General features: G+C 45.1%; 1 protein-coding gene across 2 annotated transcripts in view; it reads right to left on the bottom strand.

The window, feature by feature from the left end:
* Positions 1-27,243, bottom strand: part of IRF2 (interferon regulatory factor 2) — a 44,508-nt gene that overhangs the window by 5,498 nt on the left and 11,767 nt on the right. The window contains exons 2-8 of one of the 2 annotated variants that reach the window (XM_063335866.1): positions 20,486-20,619; positions 19,438-19,544; positions 13,165-13,264; positions 12,374-12,550; positions 10,283-10,329; positions 6,078-6,189; positions 2,394-2,558 (exon numbers count right to left, since the gene is read on the bottom strand). In XM_063335866.1, coding sequence (XP_063191936.1) covers positions 2,394-2,558; positions 6,078-6,189; positions 10,283-10,329; positions 12,374-12,550; positions 13,165-13,264; positions 19,438-19,524 — 688 coding nt within the window. In that variant the 5' untranslated portion in view covers positions 19,525-19,544; positions 20,486-20,619. The remainder of the gene's footprint in view (positions 1-2,393; positions 2,559-6,077; positions 6,190-10,282; positions 10,330-12,373; positions 12,551-13,164; positions 13,265-19,437; positions 19,545-20,485; positions 20,620-27,243) is intronic. The other variant, XM_063335865.1, reaches the window with a different exon arrangement.

Genomic DNA, 27,243 nt, shown 5'->3' with positions numbered 1-27,243 from the left:
TCTGGCTCTGCCTTCTCAATAACATGCCTGCAAGCAGGGGCAGGCTGCTATGAGATCCCCAAAACCATCTCTTCTTCAGGCTGGACAGTATCAGTCCGATACTTCAGTCCCCGAGTATCTCCTCACGGAACGAGCACGCCATCCCTTGAACATCCTGGTAGCCCTTCCTGGTGCTTCTTCCCATTTGTTTGTATCTTTCTGGGATTGGGGGGCTCAAACATGGAATCAATAGTCAAGAAGAAGCGTAACTAGTGCTGAGTAGAGGGGGCTAATCACTTCCGTGGATCTACTGGCCATGCTCCTGAAAGCTGGTGGCCTTCTCTGTGGACAGGGTGCTCTGCTGTCTCATGCTCAGCTCACTGCCCACCCGCCTTTCTGCTGAGCTGCCCCCCATCCCACCAGTGCCAGCCTCTATCCCTGCAACTCCTTCCCAGGCACAGGACTTGGCATCTGTCCTTGCTGAATTTCCTAAGGTTCCTGCTGGCCCATTCCTGCAGCCTCTCCAGCTGTCTGTGGATGGTGGCCCTGCCCTCATGGAGATGTCCCCCGTTTGGTGTCAACTGTAAACTTCTCAAGTGTGTAGTCCAGCATCTTTTGATAAAGATATTACATAGGACTTGTCCTAGGACAGAATCTTGCAGCACTCCACTTCTTACTGGCCTCTAGCAAGAGTAACCAGGAGCCTCAAGAGCTGCCGTGAGATGCATTCAAAAACACGTCAGTGGCATGAAACTACCTCTATGTTACCTGAGTTATAGGTTAGCAGGTCCTGGTAGAAGTTAGGACAGCTGGATACTGCCACCAGGCCACCAGGATACTACGACAACATATGGGGAGAGCAGAAGTACTTCAGTCATGCCTCATTTTCCTTCTGCAGGCTTGTTGCACTGACTTTAGGGGAGACAGCTCATGAGTTGCTCATGTCAGGGTGGTTCTCCTGTCGCCAGACCATTCCTCTCTATTATCCCAGCCCAAGCAACGACCAAGACCAAGACAGTGACTTTTGTTAACATTCCAAGAACTTAGATCCCTGTAGCTGAGGTTAAAAGAAAGCATCATTGCCGTGTTCACATAAATGCGAAAAGTTTTGCAAGAAGCATTTGGAAAGAGGACAAACGTTTCAAAGGCCCCGTCTCCCAGCTGCTAGTAAGTTAAAGCACCCTCATCGCCCTAAGGGGGGGGACGCTTTGCGAATGCTCTGGCTGTTACAGACTAAACACATTGGGAAGCGTGATCGTTTATCAACATGTGTGAGACTAACATTGGAGGCTATTCAAAAGAACATCATACTATTCACCCGGACCCAAAGATAAAAATTCCTAAATACATGTACATGTTTTATACAAATGTGTCTGGAAGTAATTTCAGCCTAATCAGTCAAAGGCAAAAACCATGTGTAAAATAATAAATTGCATGGGGAACAATTAATACTTAAGTTTGCCTAAAAAGATTACATTTATGTTTCTACCCAGTCTCTTGAGGCTTGCAAGTTACCAACATGTTAAAAAAGGAAGGACAGGTTGGATCTGAAACTTTTTCTACTTTCAAATGTGGCTTTGCCCTGCTTCCTACGGAAATAAGGCTTGTATGATTGCAGGGACTCTACATAGCGTGCCCGCATGTGCATTTGTGTCTGTTCTCCCCTAACCACTTCTGAACACGCTGTCAGACTTGGATAAGGGACAAACGAGTGCCAAAGACTCTTAACTTCCTACCCGTTTTATGAAAATAAGGGGCCAGACAAAAAAGAGAAACCACTAGCACCCTGACTTGGGGAAAAGCTTGTTATCTCACCCCTTTTCAGATATCAGAGAATCCAGATGGGAGGCAGACGTTGGAAGCCAGACGTCCACAGCCCTGCTGCTTGCAGGACCACTTCTTATCAGTTGCTACATGGCTGTTCTACTCTGCAGCCTATTTGTAACAAGACAGATCCACTCCCCCGGGGCCTTAAGCTCCACATCTGCATTATATATACCATTAGGGCAGCCGTTAGCACTCTGTGACCACCGAGGAAACACACAGCAGAGAAGACCTTTAATCTTTAGTAAGTCAGGGGGCAAGGGGGACAGACTATATTTGCAGCACATTATTTGTATCGCTGAAAATGCCGCCCTAATAAAAGATGAAAAGACCTCGCTGCATTACATCTAAAAAGGTTCTTTTTCCATTAGTCACAGGCTAAAATCTGCAGCTTATGTTTCCAACCTCAGATCTGCCGAGTTGTTTCCCAAGGTGAAACGTGCAGAGTTTCATTAAAAATGCAGAAGGCGGCCGAACAGACATTTCTGGATCTTTGCCAGCCACCCTGGAAGAGCCCCCTTCCCCCCGGCCCCCAGCATCTTCCCAGCACTTCCAAAGAAGAAAGCGTAAAGAACCGCCAGGATGCTTACCTGCATAGGACGAGACAGGGGAGATCTGTAGGGGGTACAGATGGCTCATGCTGAGGGGCGGTTCGTCGCTTTCTGTTGTCACCTCTACTACCTGGCAAACGTCAGGAGGATTGGCAACTATCACCTGCTCCTCACTGCTGCCATCAAGGTGCGGCTGTCCTACAACTTGGGTTTAGAAATAAAAAATTGATTACTCGTAACACCTCGACCCCGCTGGATCTCTAAGAACCTGTCCTTGGAGCCTGCCTGGTATTATACTGAGTCTTCAATACCCTCTCAGCGCTTTCTTCCATGCCCACCACCTGCTTTCAATGGGACTTCTAAAGGAAGTCATTTATTTAGTTTCCATCACCTTCAGAGATATTTTTTTACCCACTTGTGATGACTGAAAATGCCTAACTGTCCCGTCTCTCACACTTAATGTCCTCGAGCCCTCCTTGACATACCAGCTGTCCAGAGGCCTTCCCAGGGATGACCACAGCCACACTCCTCTCCTACCCAAAAGCATGGTCTCACCAGGACATACGGGCCACAGCAATCTCTCCTAATCTGGGAAAGCATCCTCACCAAGCACGGCCTCTGGACGCTTTCATGTAAATTATGCACCAGAAGACCGGAGCTGGCATGCAAAAAACTGGATCCATCGTCATGTGAAACATGGTGGGACTCTGATTTATACATGAAATGAATCTGTGAAAAATTTCTCCTCAAATTATGACTGCTTATTTTCACTGATCCTTGCAATGCCAGTGATGGTGTGTAGAAAAGCACGGTTGTACCTGTAGTCTCTGCTCCCCATGGTTTGTGACTGAAAGCTACGCTCTGGTTAGTTATTAACAGAGGGTTTTCCTGTTCCCCCAGGCACATGATATTTAATACCAAAGGAACATTATTTATTTCTACAAAGTGAAGGCACCATGGATGCTTTGCAAGTGTCCTGATGCAGTCACTACTTGTGCTACACAACATCCTTTTGAAACAGGGGAATAAACCAAGGCACCAAGAAGTTACTGAGCAAAGCAAAACTACGGTGACAGCCAGAATCTCACTTCTCTGGAGCTGCTTGAGACAATTCCCTCTGTCTTGTACAACTGCCCTACCGATCCCAGCAGGATGAACTGCATTAATCCAAGGTGGAGCTGAAAGCCACTACCTAGATTTCAAGAGCAACAAGGATGGAGCTGTCTCAGGGGATGGCTAACCTGAATCCACAGCTGTCCAAGAAAAAGCCAAGGACTATAGACATTCTTTCACTGGAACACAAAGCTTCAAGAGGCACAATCTTCACACAGACAAATTCTGTACAATGCGGTGCCGTTAGAAATTTAGACAGTACATTTTTTTCTATACCCACGATGGGAAGAAAAATGTAGGCAATGAAACACAGTAGATCTTGAAATTCTTCTGGTAAGTGACCTAATTGCTCTAATTATTAATCTTAAAAAAGGCAAAAGATAGCATCTGTTCCTGAATGAACTAAGACAAATATACATGAATGCACATGTATATACACACAAGCCATTCCTGCCTTCTATCTGTAGACAGGGCCAGAACACAACTTTTTGAAAAAGAAAAGTGACAGGTTTTTCTCCCAGAGAGAAGATGAATATTATTTTGCTTCGTGAAGTGCCAGGTAACCACTGGAAAGTCCCCCAAAGCTGGATGTATATTTTATGAGACAATTCCAGCATAAAGAAAATTACATAAATAGTGGATAGTCTTTTTTTTAGAAGCCGAATCACTACAATTACTACGATTTTGTTCCAGATATTTCGGTTCCACTGCATTTCCACCTTTCCTGGTTCTGAAATAACTTGCTTTTTTTGAGCAGGATGTAGGGTCAAGAGCACACACACAGAGTTAATTTTTATCTGGGAGAAACCAATATTGTGCAACCCCGTCAGGGTATGGGCAGGCCATCTGCACTGTTTAATCTTTCTCCCCAGTACCTGACAAATTCTTACCCACCCCGAGAGATAAGTCGCACAGCAAAAATTACCGCTCACTTGGGCAATATGCCACCACTTTCCCGTGAGCTCCACATATGTCAGAAACACCGCAGGTGCTGTTTGTCTTTTCTCCCCTCCAGCTGACTTCCCTCCTTTCTGCAGAACAGATCTATTTTACCCTTTTCCCCCTGTTTACATTAAAATCCTGCTTGCAGTCCTAAATAAGGACTTCTCTCTCCCGCCTGGATAAGCAGCACACTTCACAAGCCATTAATTAAACAACGCTGGCTGACAGTTACCCACCCGAGCCTGGCTGTCCTACCCCTGAAAATGGATTCTGGGGGACCAGAGAAAAATGAAAGCCCTTAAGGTGCAAATTCAGCTCTGTTTCTCTGAACCTCTTGCTTGGTTTCCACAACAGGCTTTTGACCATTTTTAGATGTTGATGCGGCCACTATGGGTCCTGCCCTGTAAATTACCGAGATCTTCTAAGGTGCAACACCTCATCATAAAATCAAACAGGAGTTCAGGATACGCTGTCCTGTAGAAAACCGAGGCTGCAGCAAAATGACTGTCTCTGATGTCAGCGGATTTTGGGGAACACCGGTTACATTCCAAAGACCACTGTTAATTGATCTCTGTTTGACTTTAAGACTGTAAAATAAAGCTAAAGTGTAGGAAGTTCTTCCCTGGGACTGCGTATTGGCCTTGGCAACTTTCAGATTTGTTTATGAGTCAGTCAGTAAACAGGAAGCACTAACAGCACCAGAGTGCTATTCCTTCGAGTTATAAAACCCTCTGTAATAGCAGGAGCAACAAGCATGTTCTAACACTCTTACAAAGCAACAGCTGATTAAATGAACTGCCACAAAGAGAGGAAAACTACTCACAAACTCCTCAGCCACAGAAGCACGTGAGGGGAATGACTATGCAAAGGCCTGCGACCTAAGACACGGCCATCAAAAATAGTCACTGCACAGGATTTCTACCATCTCTCCAAACAGAAGACTAACGTTATTTTTCAAACACTTTTACAACGTATATGAAAGTGGAATTCTAGAGAAAATGGTATATGGGTCACATTTTAGGAGTCCTCGCTGCACTGACAACCTCAGCCAAAAAAGAGCTGTCAAAAACCAGCCCAATTATTCTACCAAGAACCAATTATTCACATGCTGAGATGACAGCTAATTCCTAATGTACCAGTTTCTAAATGCAGTCTTCGCTGATCCTTGCTGTTAGTGATGTTAAGAACTAACTCTGCTACTGAGGTGCCAGTAAAAAGAACCAAGTTCCTCAATTTCGTCTGCAGATTTAAACTCACAAATTTAAAACAGCACGTTATACAAATCTCTGCTTTGAGCAACGGGAAACCACCATCCAACTGCAATTTAACTCCCAAGCGACACTGGCTACAGTCTCCTCATAGCTAAGGACAACCCTGTGGATTAAGTCCATGTCAGGAAAAGCCACCTGAGCATGTCTGTAAGAGCTCTGCTCTCAGGGGAACCACCACGCTGCCACAGGGCTGCTCACGGTCTCTGCGATGTGGTGGGGCTGACCTGCAACCAGGACCTCGCGTGGCTTGGGCTAGTGAAAATTGCGTCGACCCGACTGTAACTGTGGTGTTCTCCAAAGTGCAAAACGCTGACGGAAAGCTGAGTGTGGAAGAGTCAAGAGGGTTTTTGAAGTCACCTGTATGCTGAGCATATAAGAAAAGCATAGAAGTACTTACCTACAAAGTTCACTGTACTGTCAACTTCATTTTTTATAGTGGAGGACAGGAAATAGTCAGAAGTGACATCATTTAGCCCATTAATCCCAAAAGATGATTCAACTGGCTCTTGCTAGAATGAAAACAGTACAGTTGGGTCAGGTTTGATTTATTTTAGGAGCCTGGACTCAGTTCATCTCTTTGCTCTGAGATGGTAATAAATTATATCGCTTCTGCCTGTCATATACCCCTGCTCTCTGCTAGACATGGTCTTAGAACGAATAGTTTGGTTCTCTGAGAAGAAGCCAGAGTCTACTCCATTTCCAAATCTTCTGCTTTGAAATGAAAGCTATTTTTAATTTTCAGATTTAGAGTAAGCTTCAGAGAGCAAGAAATTAGTTTGCTACTTACTACAAGAGATTAACATTTGGAACAAACAAGGAAGAAATGTTTCTTTAAGACGGTACTCTATTTAGCGTTCATCCTCATTCCCTCTCAAACATGGTGTATCTCAGTGCTGTCTGAAAGGAAGCCTTAGCTTCTGTACAGCAATTACTAAATTCTAGCCTTAATTTTTCTCTGCAGGAAGCCTGAAAGCAAACCAAAGTGTTTACACTAAATACAGCCTTTTAGATCACATCATAAACATTACCATGGGGCAGTAACGTTGGGAAAACACCACCTGTTCTACATAGACTGAGCCTTCCACAAGATGCATCTCTGTAGGTCTGGTACACTGGAGTGAGAATCTAAAAAACTCCCTACGGAATAGACACCAAAAGGTTTAATTCCAGAAACTCAGGATTTCTTTAAAAAGCTATAAACACATTTAAAGGATTATCTACAGGTCCAACCTCCTCCCCAGTATTGGCTGCCTTACGGGGTTATCGGTTACAAAGTCTAAAGTCTGCTCTTGCTCTCGGCTGGCTGTGCCACCCTGACAGGGAAGTTCCGCCTCGCCACTGACCCAGGGACATCGACAGAGAGGTGCCGAGCTCCCAGTTGGCTCTGATGCCACGCCATGCCCATTTCACTGCTGTAAAGCATTTCAGCAAGGGCAGGGCAAAGGTGAGCCACAAGATTTGTGGTGCTGGCCCGTCACAGCACTAACTGTATGAACTGTTATCACAGGGACAAAAAACTGGCGATGGCGTGACAGGTCTTTCCTGGACACCACATGCTGTAACTCAAAAAGAGCCGTCACTTTGACACAAGTCTGTGCCTTCCCAGCCATGAAGTAAGGCTGTAATGCAATCATAGAATCACAGAACGGTTCAGGTTGGAAGGGACCTTAAAGGTCACCTGGTTCCAACCCCCCTGCCCTGGGCAGGGACACCTCCCACCAGGCCAGGTTGCTCCAAGCCCCATCCAGCCTGGCTGTGAACACCTCCAGGAACGTGTCCAATCACGCACCCTGCCCCAAGGCCTCTCTGCACATCAGAAGGATGCAAAATTAGTGCTAAGGGCAACTAGGTCTTTGATGAGCTGTACCAGCTGTGTTAACTGGCAAGGCAAAGAATTGGAGAGCTGGAAAAGATAAAATTAGCTGTTATTGATCCACCAAGGATCACTGCCTGCAGAGACAGGTTAGGGCTGCACGCTGGAGCCCTGACCATCTCGTGTTGTGCAATGCCCCAGCAAACACAGCAGCCCCCATGGGAACCCTGCGCGCCCAGCACCCTGCTCAGCTTTACTGAGGCTTGCTTACAGGGAAATTTATTTAGTAGCCCCTTTCGAGCTGCAGAAACAAATATGCATCCTGGAGCTCGGGTGATGGTGCCAGATTGATGAAGGAACTTGGACACTGGCACAGTTGGTGTTAAATGATCTAAATTCTCAGTGTCCAGATGCCTGCTGGAAGCCTAAGCTAAATGCATGGGGAAAGGTGTCACTTAGATTTTAAAAAACGTCTCAACGAGGAGCTGCATGCATAGTCAAAAGGATAAATCTAGGATAAGGTAGAAATTAAGCCTCAGGCAGGCAGTTGAGACCTTAATTTTGTTTCAAAGGAAAGAGCCTATTTTTATCTAGGCTACTCAGACACTTACACCCTCCTCCCATTGCTGAGAATTCACGTTTTAATGGAAAGACCCCTTTTGCCCCAAAGCCCAGTGGTCAGAGATCTATCTGCAAGGTGGGAGACCTGCTCGCAGCCCCCCTTGCCTAATGACGAGCAGGGATTTGGTAAGGTCTGGGTCTCTCTGGTGCCCTGAGCACCCTGCTCAAGCTCAGCAAGGTCTGGCAGAGCTCTTCACCCTCACCAGCGGTTGCTGTGGGTGCCCACCGGGTCCGGCAGTGCCAACAGAGGGGAGCTCTACATGAGACTCCTGCTATGCTGAAATCCCTTCGCAAATCTGCACTCGGATGCTCAGCTTCTCCCTTGGCTGCAATTACCCCATTACCAGGCAGGTCATGGAGCAGCCTCCCACTCACCCCCACTAAAGAGAGGTTTTCAGGGTAACTGCAAGGCATTCAATGCAAAACATGCAACCCGGATCTCAGGAATTCACATCACCCAGCGAAGCAATTATAAGCAGCTTTCAATGCTCAGAGAAATGTTCATTTGCATTAATTCCTCCACCACCCTTCCCCGCTATTATCGCCTTCAACATTCAATAATCAGTTGAACAGTAGCTGAGCATGGAAAGAACATCTATTTTAAAATCCAGGCATATCTGGAGGCCAGCTCGTGTACGCATTTGTGAGAATAAAGGGGAACAGACAGGAAAACTACCTGGCCCCAGCTCAAAGCCTGTAAGAGCCAGGTGGCCATACCATAGCTGGTGGCTGGCGAGCCGTATGCTCGTAGTAGGTATCACTGGTAGGCGCTGGAGGTACAGCCAGGTCAGCTCACCGCTTCTGCGTCACCTGGTTTAACACTTCTGTGCAGCTCAGGACAAGTGAGCTGGAGGAAGGCGTCCCCGAAAGTGTCCCCAAAAGCTGTGAGCATCACCCCACTGGCACCTATTCCCAGGCCTAACGCCACATGTACTAATCTCCAAGCATCACTGGGACCCCCTCAGCAACAACTATTTGTGAAATTAATCTTAATGGAGAGGATGAGACTGTTCAAGCGCCTCTACAGCTTTTCAGGCATTTAATATTTTGGCTAAAAGAAAGATTATGAAGGAGGGGAATGGCCAAATGCTTCTGCCAGCTTTGGCAGGCATCACACACCACTCCGCTCTGCCCACAGGAGTCTGCTGGCTCCCTCCGAACACAGGCTGCCATCAGAGTCACGTTATAACAAGCACAGGTGGCTGCGGAATCCACGCAGGATGGTTAAAAAAGTGGTTCAATTTAAAAATCGCAGTATTCTGACATGTAACTCCACAAGTCACAACCACCAGGAGAGCGCCTGCCTTCCAAACCTGATTTCAACAGAGTTTTCCCAGGCCTCCGGGTTCACCTGGCCCAGAGCATCTCCTGGCCAGCGGGTGCAGGACCTGTGCCCAGGCATGGGTGGCCCAGCCCTTCACAAGCGAGCAGTGGGCTACCGAGCTGCCCTTCTGCTGCAGACGCGGCTGCTACGAGCGAGAACCAAGGACACTGACTTTACTGAAGGCTGAAAGTCTGAAACCTTTGTCATTTGCTTTATGAAAAAATGGAAGGCGGACCAAACCCTGCTGGTATGTAATAGCCACCACCTCGAAGAGGTGCTAGGCAGAAGTGTGACAGCTAGGGGAAACCGTGCTTTGTAGGGAAAGCAGTTTGGGTCCACGCTCCGAACAGGCAGAAACCTCAGGCAGTGACGGAGGAGCTTTACAACTGAGGTCCGACTTACAAAACACGAGCAGAACGTGCAGCTCTGACAAAACTTCTCCCCCTCGCCTAAAAGAAAATGAATTTCCAATGCCTTACACACAGAAATTAATGGCTTCAAAAGGTAGCTCTATTGTTCAGAAGCATTCCTTCCGTAATTACTGTATTTCTACTTACACAGACAAACAAATGGCAAATGTATTGCCGAGGCTGCCAGTTTTCCAACCTCCAGGCGTTGCAACACAAGGGCTGTGTCAACTGATGACGTCAGCCATGGCTCTAACAGCCTTCACGTTTTTTTAAAAAAAAACCCTAAACACTCAATGTAACTGTAGCTTCTTAACCAAACCACAAGCACGAGAGATTTGCAAATATCCACCACAATATACTATTGAGGCTATTAAAAAAAAATTGCAACAGATTGTTTTCACAGGCTCTCACGTTATTAAACAGCCACTTCTTACCTTAATTTGTTTGAACTTGTCATCCTTCTCGGACTTCGTTTTTTTCCCTGCAATAACAGAAGGAAGATTTCTTAAAGTCCCGTGTGCCATGAGTTATCCTCCACACCTTCTATATTCACTAAGAAACAGACCCAAAACGTGCCTCAAAATAGCAGCACCTCCTAGGAAAGGGAGAACATATTTTGCTTAATTTTAAACCCCCCTTTAAGGCCTAGGCAGTCAAAAATTCACCTTGAACGTTTTGGCTTTGTGTTGCCTTTTGAAAGGGCTACAAAAAAGAACCAAGATGGGACTGAGAAAAGAAACTGCAGTCAAAAAATTAAGGTGAAAAATACCGAACAGTGACATAAGCAGCAAGGCCTGCTGAAAAAAGAAGGAAGGGAGAGAAAAATACTCTTAAAGGGAAAAAAATCAAAATGTATTTCTCATCACATTTGTGACACTTTCACTGTAGCTACAGGAAAAGGGAGATGGTTCATCGATTTAATATGTGAAAAGAGATCACAATAAACTTCAACAAGTATTTTTTGTAGATAGTTGCAACCTGGGCTGGGGGGGAACACAGATTATAATTCATGCAAAAGTGGTTTCTGCAATCGTGCTGAACTTGAGAATCCAGAAAACCGCACAGCACAGGACCCTCACAAAATGCTGTGTGCCTTGGCAGACCCCAGCGCTGCTGCCCCTGCTCTGACCTGACGAGAGCCTGACGTGGAAGCTCAGACTTGCTGGTGCAAGCTCAGCTCTACCCCACCGTTTGCACAGACGTGTCCCAGGAATTTCTCCCATCTCGGCTACAAGACAGCACTGAGAATTAGAATTGTTTGCAGCCAAATTCTTTCGCTCTCACTCACGCATAATTTTAGCCACGTGCCACGTAGAAAGGGCACGTGAGAAAATATACAGAGCCCAAAATATGTCAGAGTTTTATAGTAACTGGACTGGCTGCAGCATCCACTCCTGCTACAGCCCCCATCTCCAGATTCTCAGCCTTCATTATGAACTTTTCTAGTTCTTACAGCTATGAGAGGAATCTGCTACAATGGGACAGGTTATGGTTTAGGGAAATACACCTGAACATGCAAAATAGACCACCGACAAGAGACTGGAAACAGTTTCAAAGCAAATGTTCTACTTTTGCAGATTGATCTCCCTTTCATAGTACGATTCTGCCCCAAAAGTGCCAGAATTCATCATTTCCAATCACAGTGACCTTAAACTGAAGATGTGCCTTTCACTTCTCAATTTAAGAAAATAGCAAACTGAGCTACAGGTGAACGGGACTGGATTGTAGAGGAACACCATGCGTTTCGTTTGCAGGTTATATTTTCATCTGAAAGTCCTAGACAGCAGGGGATACCAGGGGACTGAGGAAGCCATCGTTCTACTCCATAAACTACGAACGAAGCCGTAAGAAAGCCAATGAGCCATAAAGAAGCCAATGTTTCTCCTCCATAAGAAACCAAATACTCATGAGATAGACCTGGTGGCTAGGTCCTCATCTGGCAGGTGGGAGACCTAATCCCTAAATTTGGGGATTCAAACATAGTTTCCCATTTCAGCATTATCATGCTGTGGGGGCTGGTTTTTCACAGCCTAGTGCAGCTACATAACAAACAAACTGGTTTCACAGTTCAATGTTCTGAGCAGAGAGTGTACTCCTCCCGCTCACCTCAACAGAGCGCCAGTTTATTTCTACCCTTGCTTGGAAAAAAGATACCAAAATGTCTGCCACCATAAATCTGAATGAGTTAAATGCATTGATCTCTAACATCCCTTCATCATCTTCCTGGACTGAAGGAGACCTGGGACTAGCATCTGAACACAACTCCATTGGCTTTAGCACAACTAACACAATTTTCAGAGATCACCAACTTGGGGGTATCACATCTCGCCGATCCTCTTTCCGAGCGGCTTGTTCTCTTAACTGAATGTAGCCTGTTTTTCATAAAGGTGTCCCTAAGCTCTGGGGAACACCCGGATAAAAGCGTCCAGCTTCACAGTAGAAGTAGAACCGTCACATTTTGCAGGCCCCAAAATATTAACAGTGCTCCCAACACCATTTTCATGTTGACAAGCGCTCCTCTCTACCTTTTTTGGAAGGTCTTTCAGATAACGGCAGCATTCGGTACACCCTGAAGGCATTGTTTCCTTTCTTTATACTTTTGTCCTTCACTTCTTCTATGTCAGGCAGAGAGTTCATAGCACAACGGAAGTTTGCCTTCCACGTCTTTGGGTCGGGTTTATCTACTCCTGACTGGTATTTTCCTAAGCAAGAAAAGAAAGTTAGGCACAGACGACGTGTAATTGAAAACCGAAGGCCAATTAATAACAGCATAGGTTAACTTCAAGGTATCAGCCTTTGGTTCCCATGACAAGCATTCAAACAACAGCTGAGGTTGCAAGAGAGAGTGTTGTGATCTCATTCCCATGCACATTTCTAGAACACATGATGAACAGTTTCTGCTCAAGAAAGACCCAGGGCGCTGCCAATCAGATGTGACTCCACAACAATGTGGAAAAGCTTGCACAGCATTTACCTTTATTATGTCTGGCTCAAATCCATAGGAAGGCATAAAAAGCCTAAGGGCCCAAGTCTACAAAGTGCTGAGCGTGCTCTGCTCCTGACAATTTTGAATCCAATCTTGTTAACGTTTAAATCAATTAAGTTTTACTGTGTTCCTCAATGCAAATGAGTTATGGCACTTCAATAAACCTGGAGAGCATCGCAGACCTTGAAAAAAGCACTTAGCCTCCCACAGATTTAGAAACTTAAATTCACTCTCTGTGTTAGCAAAAGCAAAGACAAGAAAGAAAGAAAATATAACTTTAAAAGGGAAAACAATGTGAAAATCTATTCTGCAGAAAGAAAGTTCCAATACCTGTGTGAATTGCCCAGTTTCTAAATAAGGGAGCATCTTTTTCAACATCCCACCCATGTCTTGCGGCATGCATCCAGGGAATCTGAAAAATCTTCTTCTCCTGGAAGGGAAAACAAACAGGAAATGCCAACACTGATTGACTTGAGGGATCTTCTGATGACTCTAAGTCACTTATTTAAAAACACACTTCCAGCATCTGCAAGTGTTTTGCTTCCTTCTAACCCAGTGCCGCTGTCATTGAACTCAATAGGAAAATATCCACTGGCGTCACCAAAAGCAGAATATAGCCCTAAGTGTACGAAATACTTAGATGCCCCTTCATGGCCGATGAGCCTGGCCGCTTTCCAAGCTGACACATGGGTAAAACATGCAGCGCTACACATTTCTAAACATTCAAACGAAGGCTAGTTTTGGCAGCACAGACACTTTCATGATTAGAAAAATTAGATATGAAACGAAACAACCACAGGAACACAGCGAATTCAAGGGATTTAGAATTTAGGCAGTAAAATCCTAGCATGGTGAAGGAAAGGGATCTCGCAAATTTATATGCCAAGCAAACAGATGTATGAATATATCAACTATTAGACATCTCTCCAGTGGGGATAAAAAAAATACAGGACACCCATGTGAAGGGGTGGCATTGAAGATAGTTGAACATATTTTAGTTTAGAAACTTTAGGCCAAAGAGAAGCGCATGTAAAGCAATCCAAAGGAAGGGACTTTTTAAATTATTTTTTTAACACGCATCATGTAGTTAAACCAGAGCATGCCTTATGTGATGGAGGTATAAAGCGATTCCCAAAGGGATCAGAAAAACTCATGGAAGATAGTACACTGGTGACTATTAAAGATGATTAAAAATAGGATGCAGCTCCAGCTCTGGGAGCCCAATGGCTTTCAGAGCTTGAACAGCATGTTTCCTACACCCCTTCCACAAGCACCGAGCACAGAGGATGCTGGGCCAGATGGATGCTGGGTCAGATGTGCTTTTATGTCATCCAACACAGGAACGAATTCCTATGTGCTGACCTACAGGGCTGCTTCAGAACTCTTCATGGGCATTTCTGCAAAGCCACACAAAAGGACTTTGTTCCACAACACTTGTTTTTTCTCCCATATTAGGGTAATACATCTTGATCCGGATTCACACGCAGACATCTTGCACTATAAACACAGCCACTACAGGTTTAGATCCACTTCTCAGTCTGTGAAGAGAATTTCCAGGGCAAAATGCCACCTGAGCTACGCCAACTGAATTGTACCCTAAAAGAGCCTATTTCTCTCCATTGACTATAAACTACTCTAGACAGGCGGCTCTCATTTATACGACTGCATTGTAGATGTCTGTGGTCGGGTGAGATGAATCCTTTGCCCTTTCCCCTTCCCCCAACAACCACTTTTCTTCCTTGTCTGCCTGGTTAATATTTCACTAATGTCAAGGTTAGGGTTATTTCCCTTCCTTTCCATGTGATCTTTTCTTCTTTGAGCCTGCGTTTTGTATGGTCCTTCAACTCTTGTCTTCAATCCTTTCTCTCATTTACATTCGCTTGTTGAGAACTGCGTTCAGAATTTCTCGCTTGGCTTCACCTTTGGCGCCAATAAATCTGTCGTGGTTTGGGCTGGGCTGGCCACTAAACGAACGACAGATGCTCTCTTTTAACTTCTCTCTCCCTTCCCCAAAAAGAAGGAAGAGAGAATATGGGAGAGACACTTATGGGTTGAAAAGAAACTAAAACTACTTAATGAAATATTAATAATAAAAGGTAATCATATCAATAAGAAAATAATGAAATATATACAGTATATACCAAACCAGCATTGCGCTCCCAAGGATGACAATAATGTCTCCAACAGGCCCTGGGAAAATCCCAGACTGGACCCAGCGATGGACGGGAACTGAGTTCAGGAATGCATCGATCAGGATCAAAGGCAGACGAACAGACAGAGCCGTTCTCAGACACCAGCCATTGAAGAAAGATGGCTGATCCCTTTGATCCCTCAGCTTTTATACTGAGCATGATGCAGATGGGATGGAATACCCTGCTGGTCAGTTTTGGGTCACCTGTCCTGTCCACTCCTCCCCACAGGTGCGACCCCTCTATGCTTTTCTGCTTCCGACCCTCCAGTGGGGCACATAACAAAGTGAGCTGACCTCAGCTGTTAGAGCAATAGGTATAAGCAGGAGTCTCTCTGCATACCATTCCTTGGTATTAACTATAAACAACAGGCCTTATCACTCTGGAAGCAGAAACTCTCTGAAAAATATGCCATTAATTTCAGAGAGTACAATTAGTTAGAAGAGACTTAACTGAAAAGTAAAATTACTGAAAAGAAAATTGGTTCTGCTCTGTCTCAAAGAACTTTAATTTGGTGAAAGCACAGATTTAATACTTTCCTCATTCCCCTTCAAGCCCTCATACTCTAATTCTTCTCCTTAATCTATTCCCATCACTTCTGTCACATGTCTTTTGCCTTCCCACTCTACATAGTTAAATCATCCTACAGAGATGCTCTCCTCTTTCCCCAAGTAGAAGTGGTCTAAAGAAAGCCTTGATCCCACCATCCCGTGGTCCACAGCACTACTGCGTTCATCAGAGCAAGAATAAGCTTCCTTGCCTTTACTCTCCCACAGACTACAACGACCATGGAAAAAAATTCGTACTTCTACAGAAAACAATTTCTATCAGCAAGAACTTTAACAATTGACCAGATTAAAAAGTCTTCTCATGCTTAGTGATGGGGAGAGGTTGGAACAATGCTACACAACGGTACGAAGGTTATACCATGGATTTCATATTCCATATGATAATTCAAGAAGTTCTATAGGAACTAGCAGACTGAACAAGACTCCAGACATAGCATCCTGTCATTGTCAACTGTACTCACTGCTCCAAAGGAGGGTGCAAGGACACTCTCAACAGCACTCCAAGCGTTCATTACAGTTTTTCTGTTCATTACACAACGTTCTTCCCAATCACAGATGTCTTGAAACACAGTCTTACAGCAAATTATAATACAAATAACAAAATCATAGAATCCATGTGTCTTATAACTTTATAATATATGTATAGTTTTACATACCTATATAGGAACTACATATTTTCTCACCAACTATCAAATATCTAATCTTCTCTGAAATCCCACAAGACTGCTGATTGCAGCAATACCACGTGGGTGTGCATTCTGTGCTAGTTTACCTTATGCTTTCTATTTAAATACTTATCTTTGATTTCACACATTATCGAGCATTTACCTATCGCCTTCTTCAGTCGATGCTTCCTAGTAATGACCTTAATAGGAAAAGGCTCATCGGTGCTTTCTCTTAGACTTGGAAAACCATGCACTGCCTGGTACAGCACTCCATCACTGGACATTTTAGCCTCACCTAAAGTTGCAAGTACAACTCACAAAACTTTTGCAGCATAACAGGAATTGCTACCAAACTCTAGTGGGTACATCAAAAGGAAAAAGATGTCCCATTCTTAGAAATAGGCAGGAGGAGGAAAACAGCATCGAACACTTGCAACCCTAGCACTGCAAAACGCTCCAAGCAGGTGAATGAGCATGAGATCACATACTAGCTGGAAAGTCATACGACAAATTTTAAATAGCGGCATCCGTCTGGATGGTAATACTCCAAGCATCCATCAAAGCAGCAGGTTACCTCTCGACTCCTGTTACAGCTACTCTGAATGTTTCCACTCTAATTTCCTTTTTCAGATCCACGACGGAGACTGACCTCCGACTATCCCCCTGCCCACAACACCTCTGCCCTCTACTCAGCTATGTAATTTCCTTCACACCTCCCAGTTTTGTTTCTCTGGGAGGGTGAAGAAATTCCCTTCCTCCCTCATGCCATTCAGCAGGATAACATTTTTCACCAGGAAGGTACACAGTACTTATTTTTTAAGCCCTATAAAGAGGCGTCTGTTCTGGAGGGGAACACAAACCAGGAAGTATAATGTGATCAACTGACAGTAGGGGAAGGAATTAGGTAAGTCATCTGTACCTGATTTGTCATTTTTAACAGAGAGAGGTTTAATTCCCTTCTCAGTCTGGAAAAATTCCCTAAGAAGAGACAGCCAATGACAAAGCTAGAACGGTATTTGTTTCCTTAGTATTTAAATCTTATTTCCTTAAAGGCTGTCCACACAGACGAGTACAATTCTCTTGCTAATCTGACCCACCTTCTTTTCTATACCGTGAACTGCCCCTTGCCAAACTCTGATTAAAATATACAAATCCCAAAATCCTACAGCCTCCAGAGTCAGTTCTGTGGGTACAGAACGGGCTGCGATACACATGACACTGTATCATTGATTCCATGCATGGCTTTGTTTACGGTCAGGATTTACAGTAAAAATAGAAATATTTTTGGTTTAATGATTCATTGTTGGAATGAATGTTTAAACAGTTTTAAACAGAAATGCTCAGAAGTGCAATTAGCTTGTTGAGCACAATAAAGGCAACCAAGAATGATGCCAAATCAGAGGGCAGAACTGGGGAATCAGTTTAACAAACCTCAAGGCAGGCCACTTAGGTGGCCTCCTTGTATCTTCCAGGTATCCTCCTCCTGGTAGGAGCCTGGGCTTTGTTGTAGAAAGAAAATATCCATTTCAAAACACTTTATTTGTGAGACAAGCCTTGGTCACTATAGAATATGCTAACTAAGGACAAAATCTCCTGCCGACTCCTGCACGCAAACAGTTTACGCCAGAAGCACAAGGCAAAAACCGCTGTAACAACACAATCAGGGGGCTGCAAACATTAACCAACACGACATGCCTCGCAAACCGCCTTTATGAGCTGGTGAGCTGAACTTGGAAGAGTGAAACCCTTAGCACAGTGGCAGCATTTTCACACTGCAGAGGAAAAGAGGCAAGTATGTTCCCGGGACGTACCGAAGAAGGTTACGTGAACAAAATCTACAGATGACATTATATTTAAAAGTAATACGCTCAAATCTGAAATACCGTGCCCTAGTAACTGCAGAGGAATTATTCCAGGATTGGGCAGGAATGCCCAGCGAAGAATGGCAGAGATGGACTGTCAGCAGGAGAGACTTGACACTGAAGTAGAGATACTCAAGGAGAAAAATCCGTAGGGACCTGAACGTGGGATTCAAATTACAAAGACAACAGTAAAAACTGGTCTCTTCCTCCTCTTCAGCTGTGACCCCATTATGCAAGAACAAGGACCTACTCAAATTCACAGGGCAGCTAAGCAGGGAATGGATAAAGCAATATTTATTTACCCAGCCACAGCATGTGAGTGCCACTGATGCAGGAAGTTCCTGAGAAGATTTGTAGCTGTAATTTAAAGAGCTCCTGATAATTTTACAGTCAGGAGCATTTCTAGCTTTGAAAGCTGAAATAAAAAGTAGTAATCTTAATTGCCATTCTTCAGCTCTAAAAATAAACACCTGAGCACCACAACTACTGCTATAGGGAGGATACCAGACTAACTGCATTAGTGTCTTGACCAGCTGGGCAGCTCCTATGTCTCCACACCTGATTTTGTGCATTTCCACACATTTTGATAATGAAGTAGCCTCTGTGGCCAAAACTGCTTCATACTTTTCAGTGTGGTGAATTACCTGCATACCACAGAATGCATGCAGTATTTCTGGGGTTTATTACTGTTCAAAGGCTCAAATACACTCCTTGGTTTTATTGAACCAATTTAAAAAAAAAAAACAAATCTAGTTGGGCACTGGCATTTTGGAGCCCATGCTTGTGCTCTCAAAGTGTCTAGAGCTCTTAGTAAGAGCTCAGGAGCAGGAATATTAGGTTTGGGTCTGGCAGGGGAAAAGCTACCCTGTTTTCTCCCAGGTTGAGAAGCATCAGAGAAGTCGCACAAGTCTGAAACAGGAGATCGTTGCTTCAACCCACAGTCTAACACAGAATATAGCCGTCCACCTCAGGAGAGCATTTTGTTCACATCCCTCTGACACTGCTTGGTGAGCAATCTGTTCCCAGCTTAAAAAAAAAAAACAAACTAGCGGAGTCTAAAGAAATGCTCGCTCCAACAACAAAGAGCTGGAAAATGCTTTCGAAGGAGCCACAAATCCACCAGGCCAAAGCAGGGCGCCTCAGATCTGGCAGGCGAGGCCGGAGGAACAGGTTCAGCAGGAAGCATTCAGCTTTGCCCTTCCTCCCCATGTCACCCCTTTGAAAGCCAGGAATGAGCTGATTTACCTATCCAAAGCTCAGGCAGTGCTATAAAGTCCCTCTTCAGCACATGTACACACGAGCCTGCGCCCATCCTTACCTTATTTAGCCATTTCAGCCCCGGTATCGTGTTAGAGTTGATTTGCTCTTCCAGCCAGGGGCGCATCCGCATCCTTTCGACAGGCATTGTCACCCACCAGGACGGAGCTGCAGGGAACAAGGGACACGGTTACTTGTTTTCCAGGCAGAACTCCCAGGCAGCTTCCCCATCTCTGCACAGAACAGACTTATTAAGGCTTTGCAGGCATCAAACAATTATAAATGTAATCGTGACTTTGGATCTGTGCGGAAGCCTCCCCTAAGAGCAAGTGAGATAATAAACCCTTCCCCATGTCAGAGAACACTCTTCTGGTACACCCAGATTAGGAAAATCTTCACCTGAAGAAAATACACCATATTGGCAAAAGCTTGTCTGCTGATATAGGTGGGATACCAGAGGCCGCAAAGAAAAACAATTAGGCTCCTGAAGAGACCTCTTTTTGGCCCACATACCTGCATTTGCACAAGACCTTTTTTTGCCAATAAAAAAGATGCAACCAAAACAATTCACATGCAGGAGGCATCACTGTAGCAGCTAAAATGATGTACCTGCTAATGAGAGTGCTTTCAAACAGCTGTGTCTGTCCCATAAACTTCACTAAAATTACGAAAAATATATTTTACATCACAGCAATCATCAAACCACTTTGGTCCTGGCTGAGCAGTTTGACCCCCTCCCTCCAGCTTTCTCTGATCAACCCAGTCTCTGATTTTTTAGCTTCTATTTTACATTTCCATGCTGCCTAGCTAGGCAGTAAGTGCTTTACAGCCCCCTCAGCAGCACCACGCCACCCTGTATGGTTCAGTTTAGACTCAAACTCTCTCTCGCTCACACACACGCACGTGACCCCGATGCCACTTCCCTGTTTAGAGCTGTAAATTATTGACATAAGAGTCCAAAGTCTTGAACTCGAGGCAGAAAATTTTAAAAACATTAACCTATCTTAGGCACCACTCTGAAAGTGCCAAAAGGCACTAGATGCAGATTAAAGCATCGCATTAAACTCCTCTTAAGCAGCCTGCAACCTATCATTTCCACGTTCAAGTACTTGCATTTAGGCTTCTTCTTCTCCTCTCCCCCTCTGCACCAGGCTCAGCTCCTTCCTCTCTCCTTTGTTCTTCACATCTGTGTTCTCTGCATCATTCTTAACTTCTTTGCTCCGCTATTCTTGTCACCTTTGATCTTAAAAAAAAGAGAAAGAAAAAAGTGAGTAGGCCACGTATTTGAAAGCACGCAGCAATGACACAAATGTAAATGGGTTTGTTCTTGCTTCCTATGGGAGTACAGGCATCAGACAGACTAACAATTAGGCAGTACCAAGCCCACACCCAGCACAAGAGGAAGAAAAACGTCCAAAGTTTCCTCTCATTGCTCTGAGGACATGTATTTCCTGAAACTAATAAGGAATTAAAACCTGAGTGCAACAATAAGGCTCTTTGATGTGTTCAGAGAATTTACCAGCAGCCATGCTCACACTAATCTCTAGGCAAACATACTGGTATTTTATTTACTACCGTGTGGAGCTGGTCACTGGCGCTTCAGCCACAGCCTTTTCCAGTGAACATGAATTTCTAAAATAGCTCATAAAATGGTTGCAACTGCTCAGCTCCCTTTCAGATTCACGTCAGACATGAAAAAACAGCCAACCCCAGAACCAGACAGCAGCTGAGCCCTTGTGTAAATCCCTTCTCTGTGCAAGAGGGAAGCTGTTTTCTGGGTGAGGGCGACATGGCTGCAGCCTCTTCTGCTTGGCACCCAGGATTCCCATCCAGGTTGCAAAGGATGTACGGGAGATCTGTACCATCTTCCCCTACTACACGTTGGGTCAAGGCTGAAAAATGCAAATGGCAATGTACTAAAAACACGAGCAAATTTCGATTCGTCTGTCAAGGAAGAAACAAGCAGATGCAACGATCATCTTGGATGCATTTCTTTGTAAGATATCTTTAAGTACGCATGCACTTTGAGACAATTCCTGGAAACACTGTGCATCATCTTTGGCATTCAGTATATGAGTGCTCCCATTTAGCAGCAGGACTCTTGTCTCACTCTTTAGACAAATCTCAAGCCCATCTGAGTGAACAAATCAGACAGAAGGCAGAAAAGTCATCCTGAAGGCAGCGGCAATGAATCCCACTTGGGACAGGCAACGCAGGAGAAACAGCAGCTGCCTTTGTGCAAAAGCAAAGCATTTCAGGAGACGAGAAAGCTGCCAACATTGCTACTATAAGGAAGCCGGTCTTCCCAAAACAGCACTGTCGAGCCAGTCGTCTCTTTGCTCCTGCGTCCCCGGGGGCTTCCCCAGCTGCTCGCCTGCAGATGCTGCGGTGTTCGTCTCCTTTTCGGCACTCTAGGACTCCTCTGGGATTAGCACCCGCAGCTGTCAGCACACACCTTCACATCCATCACCCACACCAAGGCCAATTAGTCCCGAGGTAATCAGAAAAGAGGTTTGGCTTGCGAGAAGGGAGGAGTGGCTCCCAAGATCTGTTTATCCGAAAGTAAAACCAAGCCCAGCTAAAAATAACCTGCCATGATGTTCAGCTGGAGGGACGGTGGGCATCTTCTGGGGGAACGTCTTTCACAGGGGGTAAGCACAGCATGCTCCTGCTCATCAAAACACACCCCATGCTCCTCTAAGAGGATAAAAATAAAAAAAAAAATAAAGCCTGACATCTTCACAAGACACCCCCAGACTCGTCTGCCTCAGGTCAGCACTGACCACAACGGTGCTAAAACACGGCAGGTTTTTTGGCAGATGCACCTCAACAACATCCTTGCGATGAAAACACCAAGTCAACTCTACCGAGTAATTGCCTGTGGGAAATGAAGGTGCCACATCTCCCCTCCTGAGCTGTCAAACGCATGATTTATTTATACAGAAAGAAACATCAGCTTCTGCAGTGCCTTAAAAACAGCCTCTGTAGGTCCCTAAGCAGGGTCAATGGGTGCACTTGGGAGTCTGATTTTGATGCCTCCAGGTGGGAGAATCTGAAGTCCATCCATCAGTGAGTATTGGGACAATCACCATCTACCATTATGAGTCATTTAAGTTTGTAAAGACCTTTGGAATTCTCCAAAATAGGTAGCAAAGGCACCTGAAGTTTCAGGGGCCATCACCTAACATCAAGCCAGCTTCACCCTCCATCAGAATATATTAATTGTAAAGCAAACCTACAAAGCCAGAAAGTAAGGTGAGCTGTACAAAACAGCAGGCATGCCAGGTTCCTTCGCTCCAGCCTCTCCCCAGTGTACCCAGCGGAAAGGAAAAAGCAGGAACAGTCGATCCTTGTAAGCAGAATGAAACATCAACATTTATAATCTGAAGCAGGCTGTAAAACCAGGAGCACCTATGCACTTATCTTCCACTCCTGGTCAACGTTAACATTGCACTTCCCCTGCACATTTACATGTAGAAGAAGCTACGTGCAAGTGTCTCAGGACAAGTGGACTCAGAGCTGCCAAGGCATCCAGTTCCTACCACTGTAAGCCCCAGAGCTGTAGGTACCCATCTGCTGCACTGAACAAACTTCTCCAGAAGCTTGGTTACCTTTGCCAGACCGAACCTTTGCACCCGGGTTAACTGGGAGAAAAATGGCTTAATGTCTGCCTTGGGTCACTTGGCACCTCTCGGAGAGAACGCGGCCAGAGGTGGCCGGGCTGGCAGGGGAGAGGAGTGGAGCCGGCTGGGGCTGCAGGGGGAAGGAGCAGCTCCAGCTCCACCAGCAGCAAGAAAGCACCTCTCACTCCATCGCCCCCCCCCCACCTTCAGTCCCATCCCCATTTTGTCAGACACTAACGCTACTCTGCAGAGGCAGCTTTGTGAACAGACCAGGGAACAGACCAGGAACTCAGCAGGCTTACAAGCAACACTTCTTTCCGTAAGCCTTTTTTTGTCTCTTTGAACCCAGATCGTGGCTCTCACCCCGCTCAAAGATGTGTAGGACAGCACAACCAAGAGGGGAGGGCCCTCCAGCATGGGAGCAGGAACAAGCCACTGGGAAGGACAGGGAGGAACCTCTTAATCCAAAACCGCTAATGAAGACCCCTACGTTTAAACCACAGCTTCAAACTTGAACTCTACTGAATCCCAGCATTTCCTTGGGGAGAGTACAGGAAAGTGCTTAATGCTCCCAGAGACACATGCTGCAGTCAAACTTTCTGGCATTACATCAAAAATAATTGTTTGTTTTTTCTTCTGACTTAGCACTGTCCCATGGCGGGGGAAGGGAAGAATAACCACCATGAAACACAGTCAACTGCTAATGCAGAGGGGACCCAAGGAATCAGTTTTCTACCCTACAGGAAAAGGGGAGCTCACTTAGACATGGAAGTTCCTGCTGGGAACTCATTTTATGAACACTTGCCATTCTTAACAAAACATCCAACCTTCAAGAGTCACAATTTTGAACCATGCCTCCTATAAATGCATTAAGGCTGGTAGCTCCGTGAATATCTTTTCCCTTTTTTTTGCTCCATTTTTATCACCCGCCTCCTTTTTACAGGGGGCCATAGTCAGGGGCGGTTGCCTTTTCAGTGGTGGGAGCTTAAATGTATCGACGGACATTAAGACATCAATAAAATTATTCCCAAATAGGAGCCAAGCGTGCGAGACACTAGCCCCAATTCAATGGCATTTGCCTGGAAGTGGAGGCCACCGGCAGCCTGTGAGGAGCCAAGCCCCACACAAGAATCACGGCTCACAGATGCGCTGATGCCACAGTTTATGGAGGGATTATTTTGACCTTTTTTGAAGGTTTATTTACTGTACTATTCGTGCTAGTCCTGCAGTCAGTTCAGCCCTTATTTTTGCAACTAGATACCACAAAAACATAGTGGTGGCTACCCCCCGACAAGCTGTCCTAATCCTGCAGACGTGACTCAGAGGAAGAGTGCTGCGGAGGGTGGGCAGCACAGGATCCGCTGAAGCCTGGCCAGCACGACCCAGTGAGGAACAGGGAGACAGCGAGGAGGCCAGTCAACACCACTGCTCCTGCTTCCGCACGGTGCACTTCAAAATGAGCTTTCTACATGGGAATCACATCACCGGCCTGGCATGAAGCATGCAAGCCAACTTCCTAGGATAGACACAGCTGAAAGAAGAGTCACAACACTGTAAGAGAGAGAAACACGGGTACAACAATGTTTTTAGGAGTAGTCATACAAAGGGCATTGAGCAGGTAGATGTGTAGAGCATTCTCGAGAAGCAATAAATCATACCAAATTTCAGCTCTATACTACTTCGCAAGATATATTTTTCTAAGATTCTTTATGCAAGACTCTTCAGAAGGAAGCTCACAGCACTCATTTATTTTAAAGAGATATTAGAAAAATACTAGTTATTTTCAAGAGCTGCTCATCTTTAAAGAGATGTGATGGCTGCAATCTATATATACACATACAAATATTTTCACTGCATAACGTTCAATAAACAGCTTGTCGTCCTCCCTAGTCTCTGCTAAAACATTCTAGTAAGTCTGACTTCTGTTTCTTCCCTGACGGAGAAAACACTTGCGCCATAGAGAAAGTGTAACCTTTGAGAATGAAGAGCTCTTCACTAGAATTATGGCAGCTGTAGACAGAAAGTGAAAGCAACGGCATGGCAGGCATTAAATCTGAGCAGTACAAGAAGTCCCCTTCCCTTCAGTTTCGTTCCCTCTGACGGTGTCTGGGTAACCAAAAAGGCACAAAGGTTATTCCCAAAAACACAAGCTACTCTGTGCCTACAGATGTTCTTTTTAAAATGCGTTTCTATGGAAGTAAAAAAAAAAAAAAAAATCTGAAAAAGCAATTATTCTTTCACCATCACAAAGTACCCAGTTGAAAGATTTGCCAGTATATGAGAGCGTTATTAATGGCTGTGAGAAGGCAAGGTGGGATAAGATACTTTGAGGTGCATTTGTGAAGTATGTCACAGCCTTTCTCCAGAGCTGTGAAAAAACATCTGTTCCCCAGAGGACTTGTGCAGAATATTGCACGGTATCTATTTCTCTTTGCTCTGCAAATACAGAACTGACAGTATTTTTTTAAAAAAAGTTATCTTGTACTGGTGCTTTGCTGATAAACTTTTAAACTATTCCCTTTGTTTGTTAACGCTGATGCAGTTCAGAAAAACATCAATCATCCTGTGTGACCAAACAGATATGCTGAAATGAGACCATACGCTAATTTTAGGATTCAGAGAACTGGGTTCTGTATTTGTCCCTGTGCCAAGACTGTTTCAGGATACATGGAAACATGATCTTATTTTAAGGAACAGTACTTGGAGCAATATTCTGTCCCTTCGCCACAGCTCAGGCTCTACCTTCATATAGGATTTTACATATAAAACCACCTTTTTTTCAACTATTCCACTGTGGATGCCCCTTTCGAAGGTAAATGCGTGTTTAACCGCACATACTCTGAGCAAAGCCCTGCTTGGAAGTCAAGCTTGCCAGAGGGATACTTACTTTTCCTGGTTAAGTATCTGCTAGCCTCACCTGCCCAGAAATACTTCAGAAATACTTCAGAAATGTGAGATTGACACTGAAACACAGACAACTGAACAGCACTTCACTCAGCTGCCCCAATTTTGGACGCTTGAAATCCCCCTGCCTGGTGCATTTCCCATCTGCCAGGAGGAGGAGAATCTCACCACTTACGCTGCAGAAGGAGAATTAACATGCCTTCTTTACAATAACCCCAAATTATGCAAATATCCCTATCTTTTTTGGAACCAACAGCAAAACACGTAATTAAAGTAGGATTAGTAAACGAGGAAAAGTGGGCATTGCTGTTCTCACAGGTGCAAGTGTTAAGGATTCAAAATAAAATCCTGAAGCTCTTAGTTTTGAAAACATACGAAGCAAAAAAACACAGAAAACCCTGTAAGAGACTTTCTGTATTCATGGATAGTTAGACGGCAAAACCCACCCTCTCTGGTCTTTTAATTGCACGTAACGGTGCCTCTTTTTGTCGCTAAGAATACTCTGCCGGCGATGCCCCGTTGAACAGGGAGGGATGGGGGAAACATCACGACTCTGCTAGCAGATTTACTTATCATTAAGCACCTCTTGCCTTGTGCTCTCTTAAAGCACACCCCATGGCCATCCGCTCCACAGACCCAGCTCCTGTGTTGACTGTAACTCTTGATCCACACGGTATTTTTCCCGCTCTTTCCTAACACTTTGGTGGCAGCAGCGAAGACTCCCTGAGCACGCTATATCCTTCCTGTCCATCACCAAGAAAAATAATTCACTGTGGGCAGGAAAGGTGGTATCTTATTTGCTCAGGTGCCTGCAGAAAGGAGGAAACTCCATCAGGAGAGACCAGAAAGCCAAGAACTGGAGAGTCGGGAGGGTGGGAGGGCGCAAGTCCTGGGCAGACTGGTGTAAAGGCAGGGCCTGGCCATCAGGAAGAACCTGTACAGGTAACCAATGAGCAATACTTCACCTGCTTGCCTGGGTTCCCAAACCAAACGTGGCAGGGCTACAACAGGACCACGGCTGGTAAGGGGAGAGCTCTGTGGGGTGGTGAAACACCTGGGAGCCCAGGCTGCTGTGCGATGGATTCAAGCTAGCAACAGCTACCCAACTTCCCAAGCCCCTGCTTGGTAGGGGCCAAGTCGTGCCCACCTCAGGAGGTGCAAGGTAGACAGAAGAGGAGGGAAACATTCAGCATGCCCTCCTCTCATGCTGCTCTACCCAAGAAAGACACAAAGGTAGAAGAAGAAAAGTGTGTGTGTCCTCAAGGGACAGAGGGCAAAAACCACCTTAATCAAAGCAACATTCCCTGCAAAAAAAATAAAAAACCCAAACAAAGCAAAGG

This window comes from Chroicocephalus ridibundus, chromosome 5 (genome assembly GCF_963924245.1).
Source record: "Chroicocephalus ridibundus chromosome 5, bChrRid1.1, whole genome shotgun sequence".
Classification (NCBI taxonomy): Eukaryota; Metazoa; Chordata; class Aves; order Charadriiformes; family Laridae; genus Chroicocephalus; species Chroicocephalus ridibundus.
Note: the sequence above shows the minus strand (reverse complement) of the source record. Positions and strands in the feature narration are given on the sequence as shown.